Below are 19,486 nucleotides of genomic sequence, written 5' to 3'. Positions count from 1 at the left end.
TCTTTTTAAAGTGTGTTTACTTTTAATATTTATTGGTTGACTGATATAAGAATTAAATTCAATGACAATTTAAAATGAAATATTTTATTTGGCACATCAATTTCTAAATGCAACTGGAATGAATACTGTAATTGAGAAAACAATTACATATATGGTGTTCAGGTAATACTCAAACTTCTGTGTTTGTAAACATTATGGACAAGTTATTTACCTCCATGGTCTCTGGAACAGATGTTAATACTGGTATTTTATTTCTTAAATATTCACAATTCTATGAGGTAGGTAATATAGTAATATAAACCCTATGTTATAAAGGTTTTGAGAGTAAAATCACCAGTGTCAGGTCACAAGCTAGTCAGTGATGTCCTGTGGTAGCAGATGTCTTTGAATTATGATGCAATATAAATCTTGAAACTTCAGATCCAATTTTTTTTTTCATTATGCCATATTGACTTGATAGAGAAGCAGTGGTCCTTGCTATTCAATGAAGAACTAAGTTATCCCTTCACTTCAGCTTTCCTTCTACCCTGTACGTAGACTCTAAGCATGAGAGCTTTATGGAATTGGGGTGTTGTGTTTGGGAGTCAGTAAACGGGAGCAATGTTCTTTTAGAGACCTAAGTTTCCCCTCATCATCCTTGTCAGATACTGGTTCAAATAGGACATGTATTTTCTGATCTAGTCTCCTCAGCTTTAGAGCCAAAACATTTCACTCTGGGTTTCATTTTAAACATGAAACCCACAGCAAATTGCTTTCCCATTTATACAATGAGACTAATTTCCCAGGGAAATCTTGGTTTTAAAACTAGTTTATAACTAGTTGTCAGCAATAATCAGATGTGTTCTAAATTGTTGCCATGCTCACTAAACAAACAAGCCTACTTGTCTAAGTCCAAACTACATCACTAACTTTGGACATACTGTGGAATGTTTTGTTCCTATTTTCCAAGGAGCTTGGATTCACAAATCATCCATGTAACCTTCACGTTTGTATGTGTGTATGTGTACATGTAAGTGGATATGTATGCACATATGTACATGTAGAGGCCGGAAGTCAACTGTGGTTTTTCCCTTACAAACTGTCTACCTTGATTTTGTTTGAGTCGGAGTCTCTTACAGCCTAAAACATGCTGATTAGGCGAGCTTGGTAACACCATTCTCATCTAGTTCTTCTTCCTTCTTTATCTCCTTTATAAGCTTATTTTTCTTAAATTAACCTTCAATATTAGTCCTTCTTATTTCTGATGCTGTTTCCCTCTATATTCCACACTTGGGCACTGCAACAACTCTGACCTCTGTACTAACAACTCTAGTTCAGGCCTCAATTTGCAGATCCAAACTAATACAGCACAATTCACAGGAGCTGTCAACTACCTAACATTCAGTTAGTTCACTCTGAACTCAGTAACTTTTCTCATTATCCTCTTGATTAGGATATCCTACCTTTTGAATAATGACACCCAAAGCCAGTAATACCTATTAATCTAAGGGGCTTATATCTAGACAAGTCCAACAACATTGAAAAATGGGAAGAACACATAAAAGCAAACGATATGGGTAGAACAGACCAGCAGTTCTCTATGGGTTTTGTCAGCATTGCTGTCTTCACCTTGGAAGTTGTCAGAGATGTGAACTTTCTCTTTGTTGCCTCTACTGAATTAAAAGTGCCTAAAGAAGGCCCAGCAATCTGTTTTCATATGTAGTCCAGATGATTCAGGTGAGAAATGCAACCTTAGGGCTTACATGCTCATGCCAGAAACCAGTGTTGGTTTCATCCTCCCTGATCTTACCTACATGTAATGACTACAGAGTTCTAGACATTTTACCATTGAGAATAATACTTTACATGAGAATGGGGAGATAGAAAGACCTGGAGGGGACAGGAGCTGTACAAAGAGAGCAACAGAACCAAAAAAATCTGGGCCCAGGGGCTTTACTGAGACTGATACTCCAACCAAGGACTATTCATAGAGATAACCTAGAACCCTTGCACATGTGTAGCCCATGGCAGCTCAATCACCTAGTGGGTTTCCCTAGTAAGGGGAATAGGTATTGTCTCTGACATGAACTCAGTGGCTGGCTCTTTGATCACCTCCCCCTGATTGGGGGGGGGGGGGCAGCCTTACCAGGCCACAGAGGAAGACAATGCACACAGTCCTGATGAGATCTGATAGATAGAGAGAAGAGGAGGAGGACCTCCGCTATCAGTGGACTGGGGAATGGGCATGGGAGAAAAGGGAGGGAGAGTGAGGTTGAGAGGGGACAAGGGAAGAGGTTCCAGCTGGGACACAAAATAAATAAATTGTAGTAAATAAAAAATTAAAAAACAAAAATAAAAATACTTTCCATGAAATAATATGCACACAGAAAGGGATATAAATCTTAAGAGGACAGATGACACATTTTCATTGAGCTACCACACAGACATAGAACATTTCCAGCACCCTGGAAAGCTCTTTCATGTAGGTAACCACAAATCTGATTTCAGTCAACAGAGATCAGTTTTGCCTGTACTTGAAATCCTATAAATAACACCCACACTTTAAAAGTAATCTGCTATATTCAATGCAATGTCTATGAAACTCACATATAAGGCTGAACATACTAAGACTTTTGTTGGTATAATGTTTTTCTGGAATGTATACACCTTACCCTTGTTCATTCAAATGCTGATTTCTCTCCCCCACTATCTGGTTTCAATCTGGATGTAGCATTGTGATGTTTTAATTCTAAGCATCACCTGTCTCAAGTTTGTGTATATATGCCACCATTTGTTCAATTAAAACAACCAGTCACAATGTTGAGCAATGGAGAGGATAGAGTTGGATATCCTGGTTCAGAGTGGGAGGAGAGGAAGGAAGCAGGAGGAGAAGAAAGAGTGGGAGGGAAGAGAGGAGCAGAAGCTGCAGGAGAGATCTTGGAACAACGTGGAGAATCGAACCAGACCTAAGATATCACTAAAAGCAATAATGGATGAATCTGAATAGTAGGAACTATGTGGGCTTGGAGGTTTAGGATGGAGTAACTATTGCCTAGCATTGTGTTCTAGATTAATTAAATAAATCCTACTCTCTGTGTGGTGATTTGGTTATACAGCTGTTTAGGATTAACCGCAGCTTTACTAAAAGATGTATCAATAGTAAATATTAATTACGGTATACAAAAAAACTTTGTTTTTCCAAATTGTGTAGCAGGAACACATAGAAATGTATTTGCCTATTTTCCTGTTGGTGGGTATTTAGATTATCTGAGCTGTTATTAAAACACTGGGGCAGTAGGATAATTCAGTGATATAGCACTGACCTAGCATGTGCAAAATCCTGGGTTCAATTCTCAGCACTGAAAAAATAGAAAAAAAATTTAAAGCCCTGTTTGTTTTCAAACAGCTTTTGGTAGAAATACGAGTTCATTACCTTATGTATTACTACAGCTTAAATTTATAATTGTGTGTCTGGGAGGTGGCTATCTTCTATAGTTTTCCTGAGTGGATGCACCAATTTACAATCTCATGAAAATATTGAACATTTCAGTTATTCCACATTGCTGCCACTGACTGGTGCAGCAACTATCACACATTTTCATTTTAGACATTCAAGGGGCTTAGTAGCCCTATGGTGTTAATTTGCATTTTCCTAATTACTGATGATGATGTATACCTTTTCATTTGTCTTTTTGGTGTTTTGATATAATCTTTAGTTAACTAGGGTTACACATTTCAATATAAGTAAATCTCAAAAACATAATGGTCAATTTTAAAAATTTGCAGAATGATGTATATCACATCATACCATTTATTTAAATATTTTGAACCCATAAAATAATGTTGCTTATATGTATGAGTGTATGTTGGAAAAACATTCATGGAATTAAAACTGCCAAACTCAATCTAACTTAAAAGAAAGAGAAATAGGAAAACAGGACTTTGGATGGTAAGTTGATTCTAAGAATATCTATTCTATTTAGCTTCATTTAAAAGATCTTCTATAAAGTATTAGTTTTATTTCTTCTATACTTGAATGTCTTTCACATTGTTTCCTATTGTACCCATATGCTTATAATACTCCATTAACATAAAAAAAATGAAACAAGGAAAAGTCCATACATATGCAAAGGCAACAAGAACAGTGAATTAATTTTTTAAGAGAAGAGAACTAGAGCTGGGGGGTGAAACAACTGCCTAATATGTGTGAAGCCCCAAGTCCATTCTTCAGCATTGCAGTGTGTGTGTGTGTGTGTGTGTGTGTGTGTGTGTGTGTGTGTGTGTGAAAGAGAGAGAGAGAAAGGGGGGGGGGCTTAGTTTCCTTATCCAATGCCAAACTAGACAATGTGCCAAAAGCCATCTGTCTGTAACACCTACTGATCCCTATGTGGTACAAACACAGGTTTGTACCTATGTTGCAGAAGTCTAGAAGCAACAATGCTGATAACATATCCCTAGAGAACACACTTCTCCAATCAATTAAATGCTTTGAGTTTAAGGACTCATAACTCCTATAGAGAAAATACAGATTATCAGTTCATCTTATTCATCTTAAAGATAAATAAATTGAGGCATCAAAATTTACAAGTAAAGTTATTTACAAGTAAATTAAATGCACAGTTTTATAAAATCTGCTTACAAAATTGTAAAGGGAGGTGATAAAAAATGAAAAGAATAAATATATCTATTAATTTAAATGATAAAACAGGGTCAAATGAAAGGGGAGGAGGTCCTCCCCTATCAGTTGACTTGGAAAGGGGCAGGGAGGAGACCAGGGAGGGAGTTGGGGAAGGGGAGGGAATGAGGGAGCGTGATACAGCTGGGACACAGAGTTAACAAATTGTAACTAAAAAGAAAAATAAAAATTTAAAAGAAAGAAAGAAAGAAAGAAAGAAAGAAAGAAAGAAAGAAAGAAAGAAAAATAAATATTAACAACTTTGAAGCCCATACCTTTCATAATAAAGTTATCATTGATTCATTCGTATTTATTAAACAAGTACTGTCTATTAAGTGGCAAGAACTGTGTTAAAACTATAGCTATAAAATCAGGTAAAACATAGCATCTATGCTTAGCTTTACTGAGGGTGGGAGGGAGTTAAAATTCATTTGAAGAGATATGCTGTACATACCATGCCTGGAGGGATTCTAAAATTCATACAACAAGGCACATGCCCGGTGTTTCAAGCTTTTGTTTTTTTCAAGCAAAAAAAGAGACACGATACTTACAATGCAAAATAATGAGGCACTAACAGATATAAACAAAATACTATGGGAATATGTTTCCCCCACTAATAAACCTAAGAAAAGCTAACAGTATAATTTTGTATTATAAAAAACATAACATGAGCATGGGTATCAACAATAACACTATTTATATGCTATGACCATTGCTATATGCTAAATGCATTCATTATAAGGTAGATGGGCCAGCTGTAAGAAAGTTGTTCACCTTGTATTCTAACATGACCAGTTATGCAGTGTTTTTCGTCCATGTTTGTAAATCAATCATGGTCATATGCATAAAAATTGATAGTTACAAATAGAAAATACATGTGTGTTTATGTGGAGGCCAGAGGTCAACCTGAGATAACACTTATCAGGTGACATCTACCTTGTTAGGCTGCTGGATTTGCCTGTCTGCATCCCAAGCACAGAGATTATAAGTATGTGCCATCACACCAGCTTTTGTGTGTGTGTATGTTTTGAAACAGGGTCTCTTTACATAGCCCTGGTTGTCCTGGAATTCACTACATAGAAAGCTGGCCTCAAACTTGCAGAAATCTACCTGCCTCTGCCTCTTGAGTGCTGGGATTAATGGTATGCACTGAAATGTGGAAGTTTCTGGTTTCTTTGAAGACTCAGTTGAGTCACGTAATATTTTGTTAGAAGCTGGCTTATGAGAGGACATATGGTGTTCTGTTGTGAGCTCTCTTGCGAGGGTTGTGCTTTGGCCAGCTGAGAACATCTGCAGGTGGACTCTCAGGAGAGGAGATATACAGAAACCCACACAGAGTGAGACATCACTTTTTGGATTGACATCACTACGCTGATCTTCGTGCTCTGACACTTGACTTTGAAGAAACATTTCAGAGAACTTCTCAGGGCAATCCAACTGAGTCTTTCAGCTTTCACTGATTTGTCCTGATCTTCTGAATCATACTGATTTGTGTTGTTGTTTGGTGTTGGCCTTTGAACTGGACTGCTGGTATCTGGACAACAAAGAAAGGACTCATCCAAAAGAACTACCTCTAAAAAGGTGTACACCCCCTTTACCTAATAACCATTTTTCTCCCCTACTTCTGATTAGTTGGTGGAAGGAACCTTAAATAATGTAGATTTGGTGAAAAATCTAAGCCTACAGTGCACACCACACCAAACTCCATAACAGCAAAATTTTGTTTGTTTGTTTGTTTAACAAGGATTCTAGCAATCAAAACTCAGGTCCTTAGGCTTACATGGCAGGTACTTCATCTTCTGAAATATCTCCCCAGCTCAAATAGTACACTTTTGATCACAGATTTTATCACAGATACCATGTTTAAATGGGATAAACAGTATTTGTAAAGAAGTTCATTAAATGAGAGAAAAAAAAATTAGTAGGGACTATACCAAAAGCCTCAAACTATAACACACATGGGTGACTTCTTATTCTCCCAAGTTACACAACCATGATTACCTATGAAATGTCTTTAATTACTTGTTGAGTCAACAGTTCCATGGTGAATGTCTCAGAATCAACTCCACTGGCTCGACTGTTATACCTCACTATGCACCTATACTTTCTTCCTCTTTCAAGTAGCTTTCATTACCATGTTAATCTCCTTAGATACTTCAAATCATGTAACCTTTCAAATTTCCTAAATGACTACATTGTAGAAAGGACTTCTCATTAGGGAAAAAAAGGGACATGGATTGCATTGCACCAGCACACAGCTAAAATATTACATGGCTGAAAATAAATGAACTTGTGGTGGCAAAACTAATTACCCATGTATTTCATAGTGAGAATAGATCCCTATATCAAAACAAATTTGTTATGGACTGAAAGTCTTAACCATGAAAGAAAATGTAGGATAGGAGGGCTCTAATATGGTGGTGACCAGCGTGCACAATATCTGAGGGACAGAAGATCCAAAACTCTGAAACTGGTGAGTGGAGGGGTAGCTGAAACCAGAATATTGATATTGAGGCTTCCTGGGCTAGAGGGGACAACCCGTGAGCTTGGACTCTTTGGATCCAGGCACAGGCCTCCCTGCTCAGCTGCTGCTGTGACTGTCACTGCCCCAAGCAGGGAGGTTCGGTAACTGAGAGGGCAGAGGAGCCTCTCAAACAAGTATGGGAGTCTCTGTGCTGCTGCTGCTGCTGCTACTGCTGCTGCTGCTGCTGCTGCTGCGGGTGGCCACTGTCCCAAGCATGAGCCTCTGTGCTCTTGAGTGAGATGGCAAAGGCAGCACCAACTATGGGCCTCCCTGCACGGCAGTGGCCAAACAGTGGACACCACTGACAGATATCTTACACTTTGATTTGCCCCTATCCCTAAAAAACACCAGGAAGAACCCTGGTGTTTTTTGCATAAGCCTGCACATGAGTGAGTGCACTTCCCAGTGAGTGTGTGCGGGGCCCCAGATCTAGGGTCCCTCTACCATAGCCGTCAGACATCTGATCCCTCCCACCCACACCCCCACTGTGCGCAAAATAGGGATCCTTGGGACAGCATTCTCAACATTGAAGCCCCTGTTCTGTGGGTCTCCCAGTGGAGTCTAGACAAACAATTCCTGGAGCCAAGATGATGCAACATAGACAGATCTGAATGCTTGGAGCACAATACTGCCACAGGCTTATGGGCAACTGAGCCATTCAGGGCACTTGCACATGTGCATTGCGCCCCTGAAACACACCAGCACCCCCACCTGTGCTTATGCTCCACTCTTCTAGGCATCTACATCCACTCTTAAACCAGTGGACGTCTCTCATCTTCCTGAAGAATACTCCAGACTCCAGAGACAGACGGACCCAGGCTGCAGTACAGGCTCCAGGAACAAACAGCGAAAGTTATGGATAAGCAGATGGCTAGAGGCAAGTGTAAGAACACATCCAACAAAAATCAGGACTTCATGGCTTCACCAGCAACACCAAAAATCAACAGATATTTTAATTCATTGGAAACACAGAAAAATTATCTCAAATCTACGCATAGTCAGTTACTAGAGGCACATAAAGAGGAAATGAACAAAACTCTCAAAGAAATACAGGCAAATACGGGCAAACAAATAGAGACACATGTAGAAGGGCATATAGAAGCACATATAGAGGCATAGAGAGAGGAAATGAACAAAAAATAGAGGCCATCATGGACAGACAGGAATCCAAATTACAAACAAATGAAGGAAATGGTGTAAGACATGAAAACAGAATTAGAATCAATAAAAAAAAACACACAGAGAGAAACTCTTGGAGATGGAAAACCTAGTGAAGAAATCAGAAACCACAGAGGTAAGCATCAACAACAGAATTCAAGATTTGGAGGAGAGGATCTTGGGCACTGAAGACTCAATTGAAGAAATCAATACATCTCTCAAAAGAGACATAAAAATCACAAAAGGTTCTGACACAAAACATCAAGAAATCAAGGACACCATGAAAAGACAAAACCTAAGAATAAGAGGAATAGACAAAAAAGAAGATTCTAGGCTCCAAGGTCCAGAAAATATTTTCAAGAAAATCACAGAAGAAAATTTTCCCAACTTAAAAGAGATGTCTGTAAACATACAAGAGGCTTACAGAACACCAAACAGACTAGACCAGAAAAGAAATGCTTCATGTCACATAATAGTCAAAACACTAGATCTACAGAGCAAACAAAAAAATACTAAAAGCAGCAAGAGAAAAAGGCTAAGTAACATATAAATGTAGACCTATCAGAATTACACCAGACTTCTCAACAGAAACAATGAAAGCCAGAAGGGCCGTGGGAGATGTCATGCAGACTCTAAGGGACCACAGATGCCAACCCAGACTACTATACCCAGCAAAACTTTCAATCAACACAGATAGAGAAAACAAAATATTCCATGACAAAACTAAACTTAAACAGTATTTACACAGCAACCCAGCCCTACAGAAGATACTAGAAGGAAAACTCCAATCTAACGAAATCAACTACAACCAAGAAAACACAGGATACAGATAACTTCACAACAAAAAATTAAAAGAACACAAGCACAGAATACAGTAACAACACCAACTCTGCGATAAAAGGAACTAACACTAATTGGTCACTATTGTCTAACAACATCAATGGACTCAATTCGCCAATAAAAAGACAAAGACTAACAGACTAGGTGTGGAAACAGGATCCAACATTCTGCTGCATCCAAGAAACACACCTCTATAACAAAGATAAACACTACCTCAGAGTAAGGGGCTGGAAAAAGGCTTTTCAAGCAAACAGACCCAGAAAACAAACTGGAGTAGCTTTCCTAATAGCTAATAAAATAGACTTTCAACCAAAACAAATCAAAAAAGATGAGGAAGAACACTTCATTCTCATGAAAGGAAAAATCCACCAGGAGGACATCACAATCCTGAACATCTATGCCCCAAATATAAGAGCACCTGCATTTGTAAATGAAACATTATTAAAGTTTAAATCACACATCGATCCCAACACCTTAATAGTGAGAGACTTCAACACTCCACTTTCACCAAGGGACAGATCATCTAGACAGAAACTAAATAGGGAAACAATGACACTTACAGAGGTCCTAAACCAAATGGACCTAATAGATGTCTACAGAATTTTTCACCCAAACTCAAAATGAGTATGACTTCTTCTCAGCACCTCATGGAACCTTCTCCAAAATTGACCTTATACTCAGGCACAAAGTAAGCCTCAACAAATACAAGTAGATTGAAATAATCCCATCTATCCTATCAGACCACCATGGCCTAAAAATAGACCTCAACAACAACGGAAGTAACAAAAAGCTTACATACACATGGAAACTAAACAATTCTCTACTCAATGACAAATGGGTCATGGAAGAAATAAAAACAAAAAGGAATTAAGAGACTTCCAAAAATTCAATGAAAATGAAGGCAAAACTTACCCAAACTTACAGAACACAATGAAAGTTGGAAAAGAGGACAGTTCATAACACTAAGTGCCTTCAGAAAGGAGTTGGAAACATCTCATACAAACAACTTAACAGCACACCTAAAAGCCCTAGGGAAAAAAAAAAAGAAGCAGACAGAGTGAAGAGGAGTAGACAATTGGAAAAAAAATCAAACTCAGAGCTGAACTCAATGAATTAGAAATAAAGAAAACAATTCAAAGAATCAATGAAACCAAGAGCTGGTTCTTTGAGAAAATAAAAAAGACAAACAAACCCTTAGCCAAATTAACTAAAAGGCAGAGAGAAATTATCCAAATCATCAAAACCAGAAACAAAAAGCGGGAGATAACAATAGACACTGAGGAAATCCAAACAACCATTAGGTCTTACTACAAAATCCTATATGCCACAAAATTTGAAACTCTAAATGAAACAGACAATTTTCTTGATATATTCCATTACCAAAATTAAATCAAGATCAGGTAAATAGATTAAGTAGTCCAATATCCCCCAAGGAAATAAAGGCAATCATCAAGTCTTCTCAAAAACAACAAAACAAAACAGAACAAAAACAAAAACACAACACAAAACAAATAAACAAAAAACCTAGGGCCAGATGGTTTCAGCATAGAATTCTACCAGACCTTTGAAGAAGGGCTAACTCCAATACTCTTCAGACTATTCCACTAGGTCTTGGAGAGATCAGGGATACAAGGCACATACCTAAACATAGTAAAGACACTACACAGCAAGCCTATAGTCAACATCAAACTAAATGGAGAAAAACTTAAATCAATCCCACTGAAATCAGGGACAAGGCAAGGCTGCCCACTCTCTCTCTATATCTCTTCAACTTAGTACTTGAAGTCCTAGCTAGAACAATAAGACAATTAAAGGAGATCAAGGGGATACAAATTGGAAAGGAAGAGGTCAAAGTTTCACTATTCACAGATGATATGATAGTATACATGAGCGACTCCAAAAATTCAAACAGAGAACTCTGTCAGCTGATAAACACCTTCAGCAAAGTGGCTGGATACAAAATTAACTCAAAAAAATCAGTAGCCCTCCTGTATACAAAAGACAAAAGGGCTAAGAAAGAATTTAGGAAACTATATCCTTCAAAATAGCCAAAAATAACAAAGTATCTTGGTGTGACTCTAACCAAGCAGGTGAAAAGACCTGTTTGAAAACAATTTCAAGTCTCTGAAGAAAGAAATTGAAGAAGATATCAGAAGATAAAAAGATCTTCCATGCTCATGGATCAGTAGGATTAACCTAGTGAAAATGGTCATCCTGCCAAAAGCAATCTACAGATTCAATGCAATTCCCATCAAAATACCAACACAATTTTTTATAGAACATGAAAGAAGAATTCTCAATTTCATATGAAAAAACAAACAACAACAACAACAACAACAAAACAGAATTGCTAAAACAATCCTGTACAACAAAAGATTATATAGAGGTATCTCCATCCCTAATCTTAAGCTGTACTACAGAGCAAAAGTAATAAAAACTGCATGGTACTAGCATAGAAACAGAATGGTGGATCAATGAAGTTGAACTGAAGATCCAGAAATAAACCCACACACCTACGGATACTTTATTTTTGACAAAGAAGGCAAAAGCATACAATGGAAAAAAAGACAGCATCTTCAATAAATCGTGCTAGTCTAACCGGATATCTATATGTAGAAAAATTCAAATAGATCCATATTTATCACCTTGCACAAAACTAAAGTCTAGGTGGAGCAAAGATCTCAACATAAAATCAGACACACTAAACCTATTGGAAGAAAAAGTGGACATGAGCCTTGACTCATTGGCACAGGAGACAACTTACTGTAGAACACCAATAGCACAGGCTCTAAGATCAACAATCAATGAATGGGATCTCATGAGATGGAAAAGCTTCTGTAAAGCAAAGGACACTGTCATCAAAACAAAACGACAGCCTAGAGACTGGGAAAGATCTTCACCAACACTCTATCTGACAGAGGGCTAATATCCAGAATATATAAACTCAAAAAGTTAAACAGCAAATCAAGTAATCCAATTAAAAGAATGGGGTACAGTGCTAAAGAGAGAATTCTCAACAGAGGAATATCGAACGGCAGAGAAATACTTAAAGAAATGTTCAGTGTCCTTAGTCATAAGGGAAATGCAAATCAAGATGACCCTGAGATTTCACCTTACACCTATCAGAATGGCTAAGATCAAAAACTCAAGTGACAAAGCTTGCTGGAGAAGATCTGGAGAAAGGGAACCCCTCCTCTATTGCTGGTGGGCATGTAAACCACTTTGGAAATCAATCTGGCGCTTTCTCAGAATATTAAGAATAGCACTTCCTCAAGATCCAGCGATACCACTCCTAGGCAGATATCCAAAATATGAGAAAGTATACAAAAGACATTTGCTCAACCATGTTTGTAGCAGCTTTATTTGTAATAACCAGAATCTGGACAACCCAGATGTCCCCCAATGGAGGAATGGATACAGAAATTGTGGTACATTAACATCATGGAATACTACTCAGCAATTAAAAACAAGGAAATCATGAAATTTGCAGGCAAATGGTGGGAACTAGAAAAGATCATCCTGAGTGAGGTGACCCAGAAGCAGATAAGACACACATGGTATATAATATCCACTTCAAATGGATATTAGTCATATAATATAGGATAAATATACTAAAATCTGTAAACCTAAAGAAGCTAAGCAAGAAGGAAGACCCTAGGGAAGTTGCTCAATTCTCACTCAGAAAGGAAATGGGATAGACAGAGGAAGTGGGAGAAAACAGGGAACAGGACAGGAGGGCCTCTGAAAGACTGTACCCAGCAGGGTATTGAAGCAGATGCTGAGACTCATAGCCATACTTTGGGCAGAGTGGAGGGAATCTTATGAAAGAAGGGGAAGACAGAAAGACCTGGAAGGGACTGGAGCTCCACAAGGAGAGCAACAGAACCAAAAAATCTGGGCACAGGGATCTTTTCTGAGACTGATACTCCAACCAAGGACCATTCATGGAGATAATCTAAAACCTCTGCACAGATATAGCCGATGGCAGCTCAGTGTCCAAGTAGGTTTCCTAGTAAGGGGAACAGGGACTGTCTCTGACATGAACTCAGTGGCTGGCTCTTTGACCACCTGCCTCTGGGTGGACTGCAGCCTTACCAGGCCACAGAGGAAGACAATGCAGGCAGTCCTGATGAGACTTGATAGGCTGGGGTCAGATGGAAGGGGAGGAGGACCTCCCCTATCAGTGCACTGAGAGAGGGGTATTGAAGGAGAAGAGGGAGAGAGGGTATGATTTGGATGGGCTGAGGGAGGGGGCTACAGCTGGGATACAAAGTGAATAAACTGTAATATAAAAAACTAAAGAGAGAAAGAAAAAGTAAAAAAAAAAAAAAAGAAATGAAAATGTAGGATAATTTTAAAATAATCACCTCTCAGCCTTTCCACTGTCCAGCTGCTGCTCACTGCTAGGTTTCACTGAACCCTACTTGAAAAAGCACATCCCTGTTCTTGGCAAGCATGTTTAAAAAAAAAAAAAAAACAACAGTAATGGGGGGTGATGTAACTATTAGACACTTGAAAGAACATGAACCATGCAATTTGTGTAATCAGCTATATAAGTTTTAACATATAAGTCTTAGTTCTATTTATTCTTTGACACCATAAAAACCATAATTAAGAAACCAAGGCTACTAAGATGCCTCAGTGGATGTGGTAGTTTGAATGAAAATGTATCTCACAGCATCAGATTTTTGAATATGTGGTTCCCAGTTGTTGGCCATTAGGGGAAGGTTAGAAGATGTGCCCTTGCTGAAAGAAGTATGTTGCTAAGGGTGGGCTTTGAGATTTCAAAGTCTTGGGCCATTCCTAGTTTGTTTTTTCTGCTTCCTGTTTGTGGTTCTCAGTTGCTATTCCAAGAACCATGCCTTCATTTTCCCATTATGGATTCTAACTCTCTGGAACCACAAGTCCAAATAAACTTTCTTCTATAAGTTGCCTTGGTCATGGTGTCTTATCACAGCCATAGAAAAATAACTAAGACAGTGGGCAAAGGCATTTGCTGCAGAAGCTTGGAGACCGTCAAGTCCAAGCTCAATCCTCAAAACCCAGGTAAAGGTGGAAGGAACTGACTTTGACCTCCACATATGCTCTGTGACATGTATGCCTACACACACACCATGTATATACAGCACACAATAAGAATTTTAAAAATAAAAAAAATATAAAAATAGGAAGCCTGGTATTATGGCTTGTAGCTTTAATTCTATCAGTTGGGAGGCCAAAGTGGGAGAATTGTCACAAGTTTGAAGTCAGTCAATGCTGCACTGTGAGATCCTGTCTCAAAACAGAACACTAAAACAGACACACACAGAAACAGACATACAGACACACAGGGACATAGACACACAAACATGCACACAGACACATACAGACATAGACACACAGACACAGACACACACATACACACAAAGCGACACACACAAACAGACACAGAGACACACACATACAGAGACAGGTACAGACACAGACACAATCATACACACAGACATACATGGACAAAGCCACCACCCATCAAAACAAAAAAACCCCACAAAACAAACAAATAAACAAAACACAAATTAAGGCAGAAACAAAAAGCAACAGGAAACAGTGCTGCATCTGACAAAGCTGATGCGGCTGAGGAGGCAAGCCCCTCTGTCAGCCATGCTGGTCCCATTAGCTCTGTGAGAAGAACGCTCTCTCAGTATCAGAGCATCAACTTGAATCCTTATCTCACCTCACCCAGCCCACCAAATAATCTACCTGACCTCAGGCTCTTCCAATCTACATTTTAAAAAGTTGAATCTCATACCTAAGTGATTTATAATGAGAAGTCTAAAGAACACTAAATTCTTAATGTTGGGGCCATTCCTAACTTTTTTTTTTTTAATGATAAGGTGAATATGGTTATTTTTCAGGGAATAATTTAGGCAATTGACTAGCCTAGGCAAAAGGTTATAAATACTTGAGTAGCAGTTAAAACTGAGGTTAAAACAAGAGGTATGTTTTGTTTTTTAGAAATTAATGTAATGAAATCAATCCAGAAGTAACTGGAAGCAATCTGACAGATCTCACTGGTAAGTGCACAGCGGGAAGCAGATATTAATGTCAGCCTCTTTTTATGCATTCCGCACATGAAAAGGTATTTTTCTAACCCTTCAATTAATCACCTCTGTCTGGTCATATTTCTAAATGGGAAAAACCACTAATGGTTTATGCTGGATCTAACTCATGTTCATTTTTTTAATTATAAAAATATGAAGTCTAATGTAACAAAAAATACCATAAGCTACACATATGTCTTATTAACTAAAACTTTATGGAGGGAAATGATTTTTAGGCAAGTCTTTAAATTAATTTAGAAGCTTCTTGTTTTATCTTTTTCCTGTGTTTCATCTTAGAAATCTAAACTCTGAACCTATTATAGTGGTACATGCCTTTGGGAGATAGAGGCAGGCAGATCTCTTGTGAATTTGAGGTCAGCCTGGTTTACATAGTGAGTTCTAGGACAGTAGAGCTATATAGTAAGACCTGGTCTCAAAAAATACAAAACAACAAAAAATATCTGAATTGTAACGATGACTTTAAAAACTTGAAATCACTGATATTTCCAATAACTTCTTATTTTTAAACATCTGAAAGTACCGTAGAAAATAAATTTTTTTATGGCTCTGATGCCACAGATTTCTAAGGAGAATAAAATTTTTAATTGTAAAAGTAATATTCATGAAGGAAAAAAGAAAACTATACCAAGCACAAAGATTGTGTTCATTTACAATACTAAACCCAATCACTGGAAACACTGCTATGTGTTTCTTTTTAGTCTTTGTCTTCTCTCCATAAAATCTCCTTGGATTTTGTGTGTGCGTGTATGTGCAAGGAACGCTTGCACCTGTATGTTTGTAGTATGTATCAGCCCTAGATGCTGTTTCTCAGGTGCCATCCACCCTCCTTTTTGCCCCTACAGGGTCCTTTCCTGGGCCTAGAACTCACTGATTATGCTAGGCTGGCTAGCTAGAGAGTCTCCATTTATCTGCTGATCTCTACTGCCCCATAAGTTCTGGGAATATTTGTGTTTGTAAGGCAAACACTTTGTCAACTGAGCTATCTCCTCAGACCCAGTCATCTGCACTTTAACCCACAGTTCATGGACTATTTTTTGGAGACTCCCAGAAGCCTGGGTGTCATTCCTTTCTTATTTTTTTTTTCATTGTAGAGTTCTACCAGTTAAATAACAAACAGCCACACTGTCTCCTCTGCAAGGTAATCTGAGTTCTCACCTTTTGAGCTGCAAGGTGAAGGGCTGTTCTCCGGCTATGGTCAGTTTTATTGACATCTGCTCCTGCTTTCAGAAGAGCATCTGCACAGTCCAGTCTGTCTGCTAACACACAATACATAAGTGGTGTTCTTCCAAATTGGTCTTCTTTGTCCTTCAGAGCTGGGTTTCCTATAAATACAACAAAGAGTGATATTTAACAATTGTCTTTACTACAAATATAAGTAGGAGATACAATTCCAGTACTATGCTAAGTACACCGCATATTATTTCATTTTAATTTAGTCTATGAGGTAGATATCAGCATTCCTACATTATTGACCACTGAAGCTCAGAGTTTATTGACCTATATTTATACATACTGAGAGCAGATGGTGGAGAAAGACTGAGACATAAAGAGCCCTGTCACATGATTCTGTACAGAGATGAAAAGAAAACAATGCAACATTCTCCTGCCCACTGGGTGCTTGGGAGGAGCCTTGTCAGCTATGGTACCCTGAATTAAGCAAAGGATGTTGTATCTGAACAACTCCTATGAAACTGACCAGAATCAGGATAGCAAAAGCTCTGGGAACAGAATTACAGGTGGGATCCTGCCCAGGTCCTAACCTGGAACACACAGCCCAGAAGTTGCAAAGGCCAGATGAGCCTGCAAGGATCTGAAAACTAAATTGACACTTGAACTAAAGTCCATAAAATTGAAACAGAATGTTTATTGTAAACCCAAACAAGTTGTTAATCTAAAATAGAAGAGAAAAAGAGAATCTAGTCTCATAGTACATAAAGTCAAAGGTATAGTTGCAAATTACTAAATAACTTGAGTTATGAAAATATTAACTTAACAAAAGAGTAACTGTGATGATCCAGATATTATAATCCTGACAATATTTAAAATAATTATTCCAAAAGTGCTCCAATAATCAATTATCAATACTCTTGACACAAGTGTGGAAATAAGTCTCTGCAAAGAATGAGAAATAGAAAAGCAAGCCAAAGCAAAACTTTATTTACTGGTATACACACACATAATATACATTATATAATCTTATATAATAGGAACACATTTGATAGAGACTTTCTCTCTGTAGACACTGGTGACCTCAAAGTCATAATCTTCCTGGTTTAGCCAGTGTAGAGACTACAGGTGGACAACACCATTCTGGCTCATACGGCGATCCATTTCAAATAAACAGTGCATACCAATAAAATAAGCAAAAGCATAACCTCACCAAACAGCTTAAGAACAGAATGAAGATGGCACAGGAAAGAATCTCTAAACAGAAGTTATTCAGTTTGAAGAACAAACACTAAAGACACAAACAAAAAGACTTAACAGTTTTGAAGATTTTTCAAATCAGTAACAAAAGAATGGTAATATAGCATTAATGTTCAAGATATAAGAAAAACGATAAAAGATAAAAAACAGAGTTCATAAATTGGGGAGATGATTTAGTGGGTGAAGCAGTTACCACACCAGTATGAGGACATGTGTTTGAATCCACAGGACCCAGTAAAAGCTGGGCACAGTAACATGAGCCTATAATCTACTGTTACTATTACAAGATGGGAGACAGAGACAAGACGACCCTGGAAACTTCAGGCCATCCAGCCTGCGGTATAGAGCAGAGCACAGACAGGCACCATTACAAACAAGGTGGAAGGGAAGGACCAATACCCAAGGTTGTCATTTGACCTCCACATCCATGTGCTATGGCACACACATACCCAAACTTTTGAATCCACACACAAACATATATACGCATGTAAACATTTAGAAAATATAAAGTAAAAGTAAAAACTCAATTTAAGAAATAATGGCTACACATGGCCCAAATTTGTTAAAAGACGAAGATCCACATATGTAAGAAGTTGGGAAAATATCAAACAAAATAAAGCCAAAGAAATCTATGTTGAGTAAATCAAATCAAACTTATGAAAGCTGAAGACATAGAAAGAAATTATGAAAGCAGCAAAGAAAGCCAACACTCACCTGTGGGGAGTTGCCATTCAAAAGACATATTTTTCATTTGAAGCAAGAGGCTGGGGCACATTTTTCAAGTATTGGGAGAAAACCAAAACTGTCAATTCATAAATCCTAGTTAAAAAATCTTTCATGACTAAAGGTCAAATAAAGAAAAACTAACAGAATTTAAAGCCATCAGACAGGTCTCATAAAATTAATATAGGAAGTTCTTCAAAGAGAAAGGTGATAAAAGAAAAACCTAGAATATTGGGAATAAAGAATGATAACTGAACAGTATCTGCAAATACAGCAGTTATTTTCCTCATTTTTATGAATTAAATTTTTGAGGACTGAAAAGCAAAACTGAAACACTATATGTTGTGGCTATCAACTGATGTAGAGGTGAATTAAGTTTTGGGTGTGTGTGAGAGACTGCAGAGATGGCTCAGTGGCTAACAGTGCGCTCTGCTCTTGCAGAGGAACCAACTTTAATTCCCAGAACCCATGCTGGGTGGCTCACACATCCCGTGACTCAATCTTCAGGGGACTAACACCCTCTGGCCTCCATGGACACTGAGTTCACATGCACACAATTAAAAGGAATAATAAAATAATTTAGGAATATTTGATTGTATGAACACACGTGTACATGTATGCATGATATAGCACATATATGGAGGTCAGAGCACAACTTGTGGGTGTCAGCTCTGTCCTTCCACCATGAAGGCTCTGAGGATCAAACATCAGGCTGGGTGGCAAAAACCTTTACTTACTGAGCCATTTCAACTGCACTGTATAGGTACGTTCTTTAACACACTAGAATAGCAATCCTAATAAGCATATTATATATTAATGTGAATAAGGAAAAGTAAAAATCTTCATCTACTGTTAGAAAAGAATATTAAATGGTATCACCACTTTGGAAAATAATTCTTCCAGACATTAAACCCAGAATAACAACTTGATGCAACAAGTCCATCCCCAAATTTGTACCTGAGACAAATGAAGCAGGTAAAAGCAGGCTCAAAATGCTAATAATAGTACTATTCATCAAAGCTCCAAAGTGAAATCACAAGTAGTTAGCTGATGAATGGC

The 19,486-nt window shown here is 38.0% G+C and overlaps 1 protein-coding gene across 2 annotated transcripts in view; it reads right to left on the bottom strand.

The window, feature by feature from the left end:
- The window catches only part of Invs (inversin), a 139,317-nt gene that overhangs the window by 104,618 nt on the left and 15,213 nt on the right, over positions 1-19,486 (bottom strand). For both annotated transcript variants that reach the window (XM_055605247.1, XM_055605248.1), the window contains exon 3: positions 16,433-16,599. In XM_055605247.1, coding sequence (XP_055461222.1) covers positions 16,433-16,599 — 167 coding nt within the window. The remainder of the gene's footprint in view (positions 1-16,432; positions 16,600-19,486) is intronic.

Source organism: Psammomys obesus, unplaced genomic scaffold, assembly GCF_907164565.1.
Source record: "Psammomys obesus unplaced genomic scaffold, mPsaObe1.curated_primary_1811, whole genome shotgun sequence".
NCBI classification, from domain to species: Eukaryota; Metazoa; Chordata; class Mammalia; order Rodentia; family Muridae; genus Psammomys; species Psammomys obesus.
Note: the sequence above shows the minus strand (reverse complement) of the source record. Positions and strands in the feature narration are given on the sequence as shown.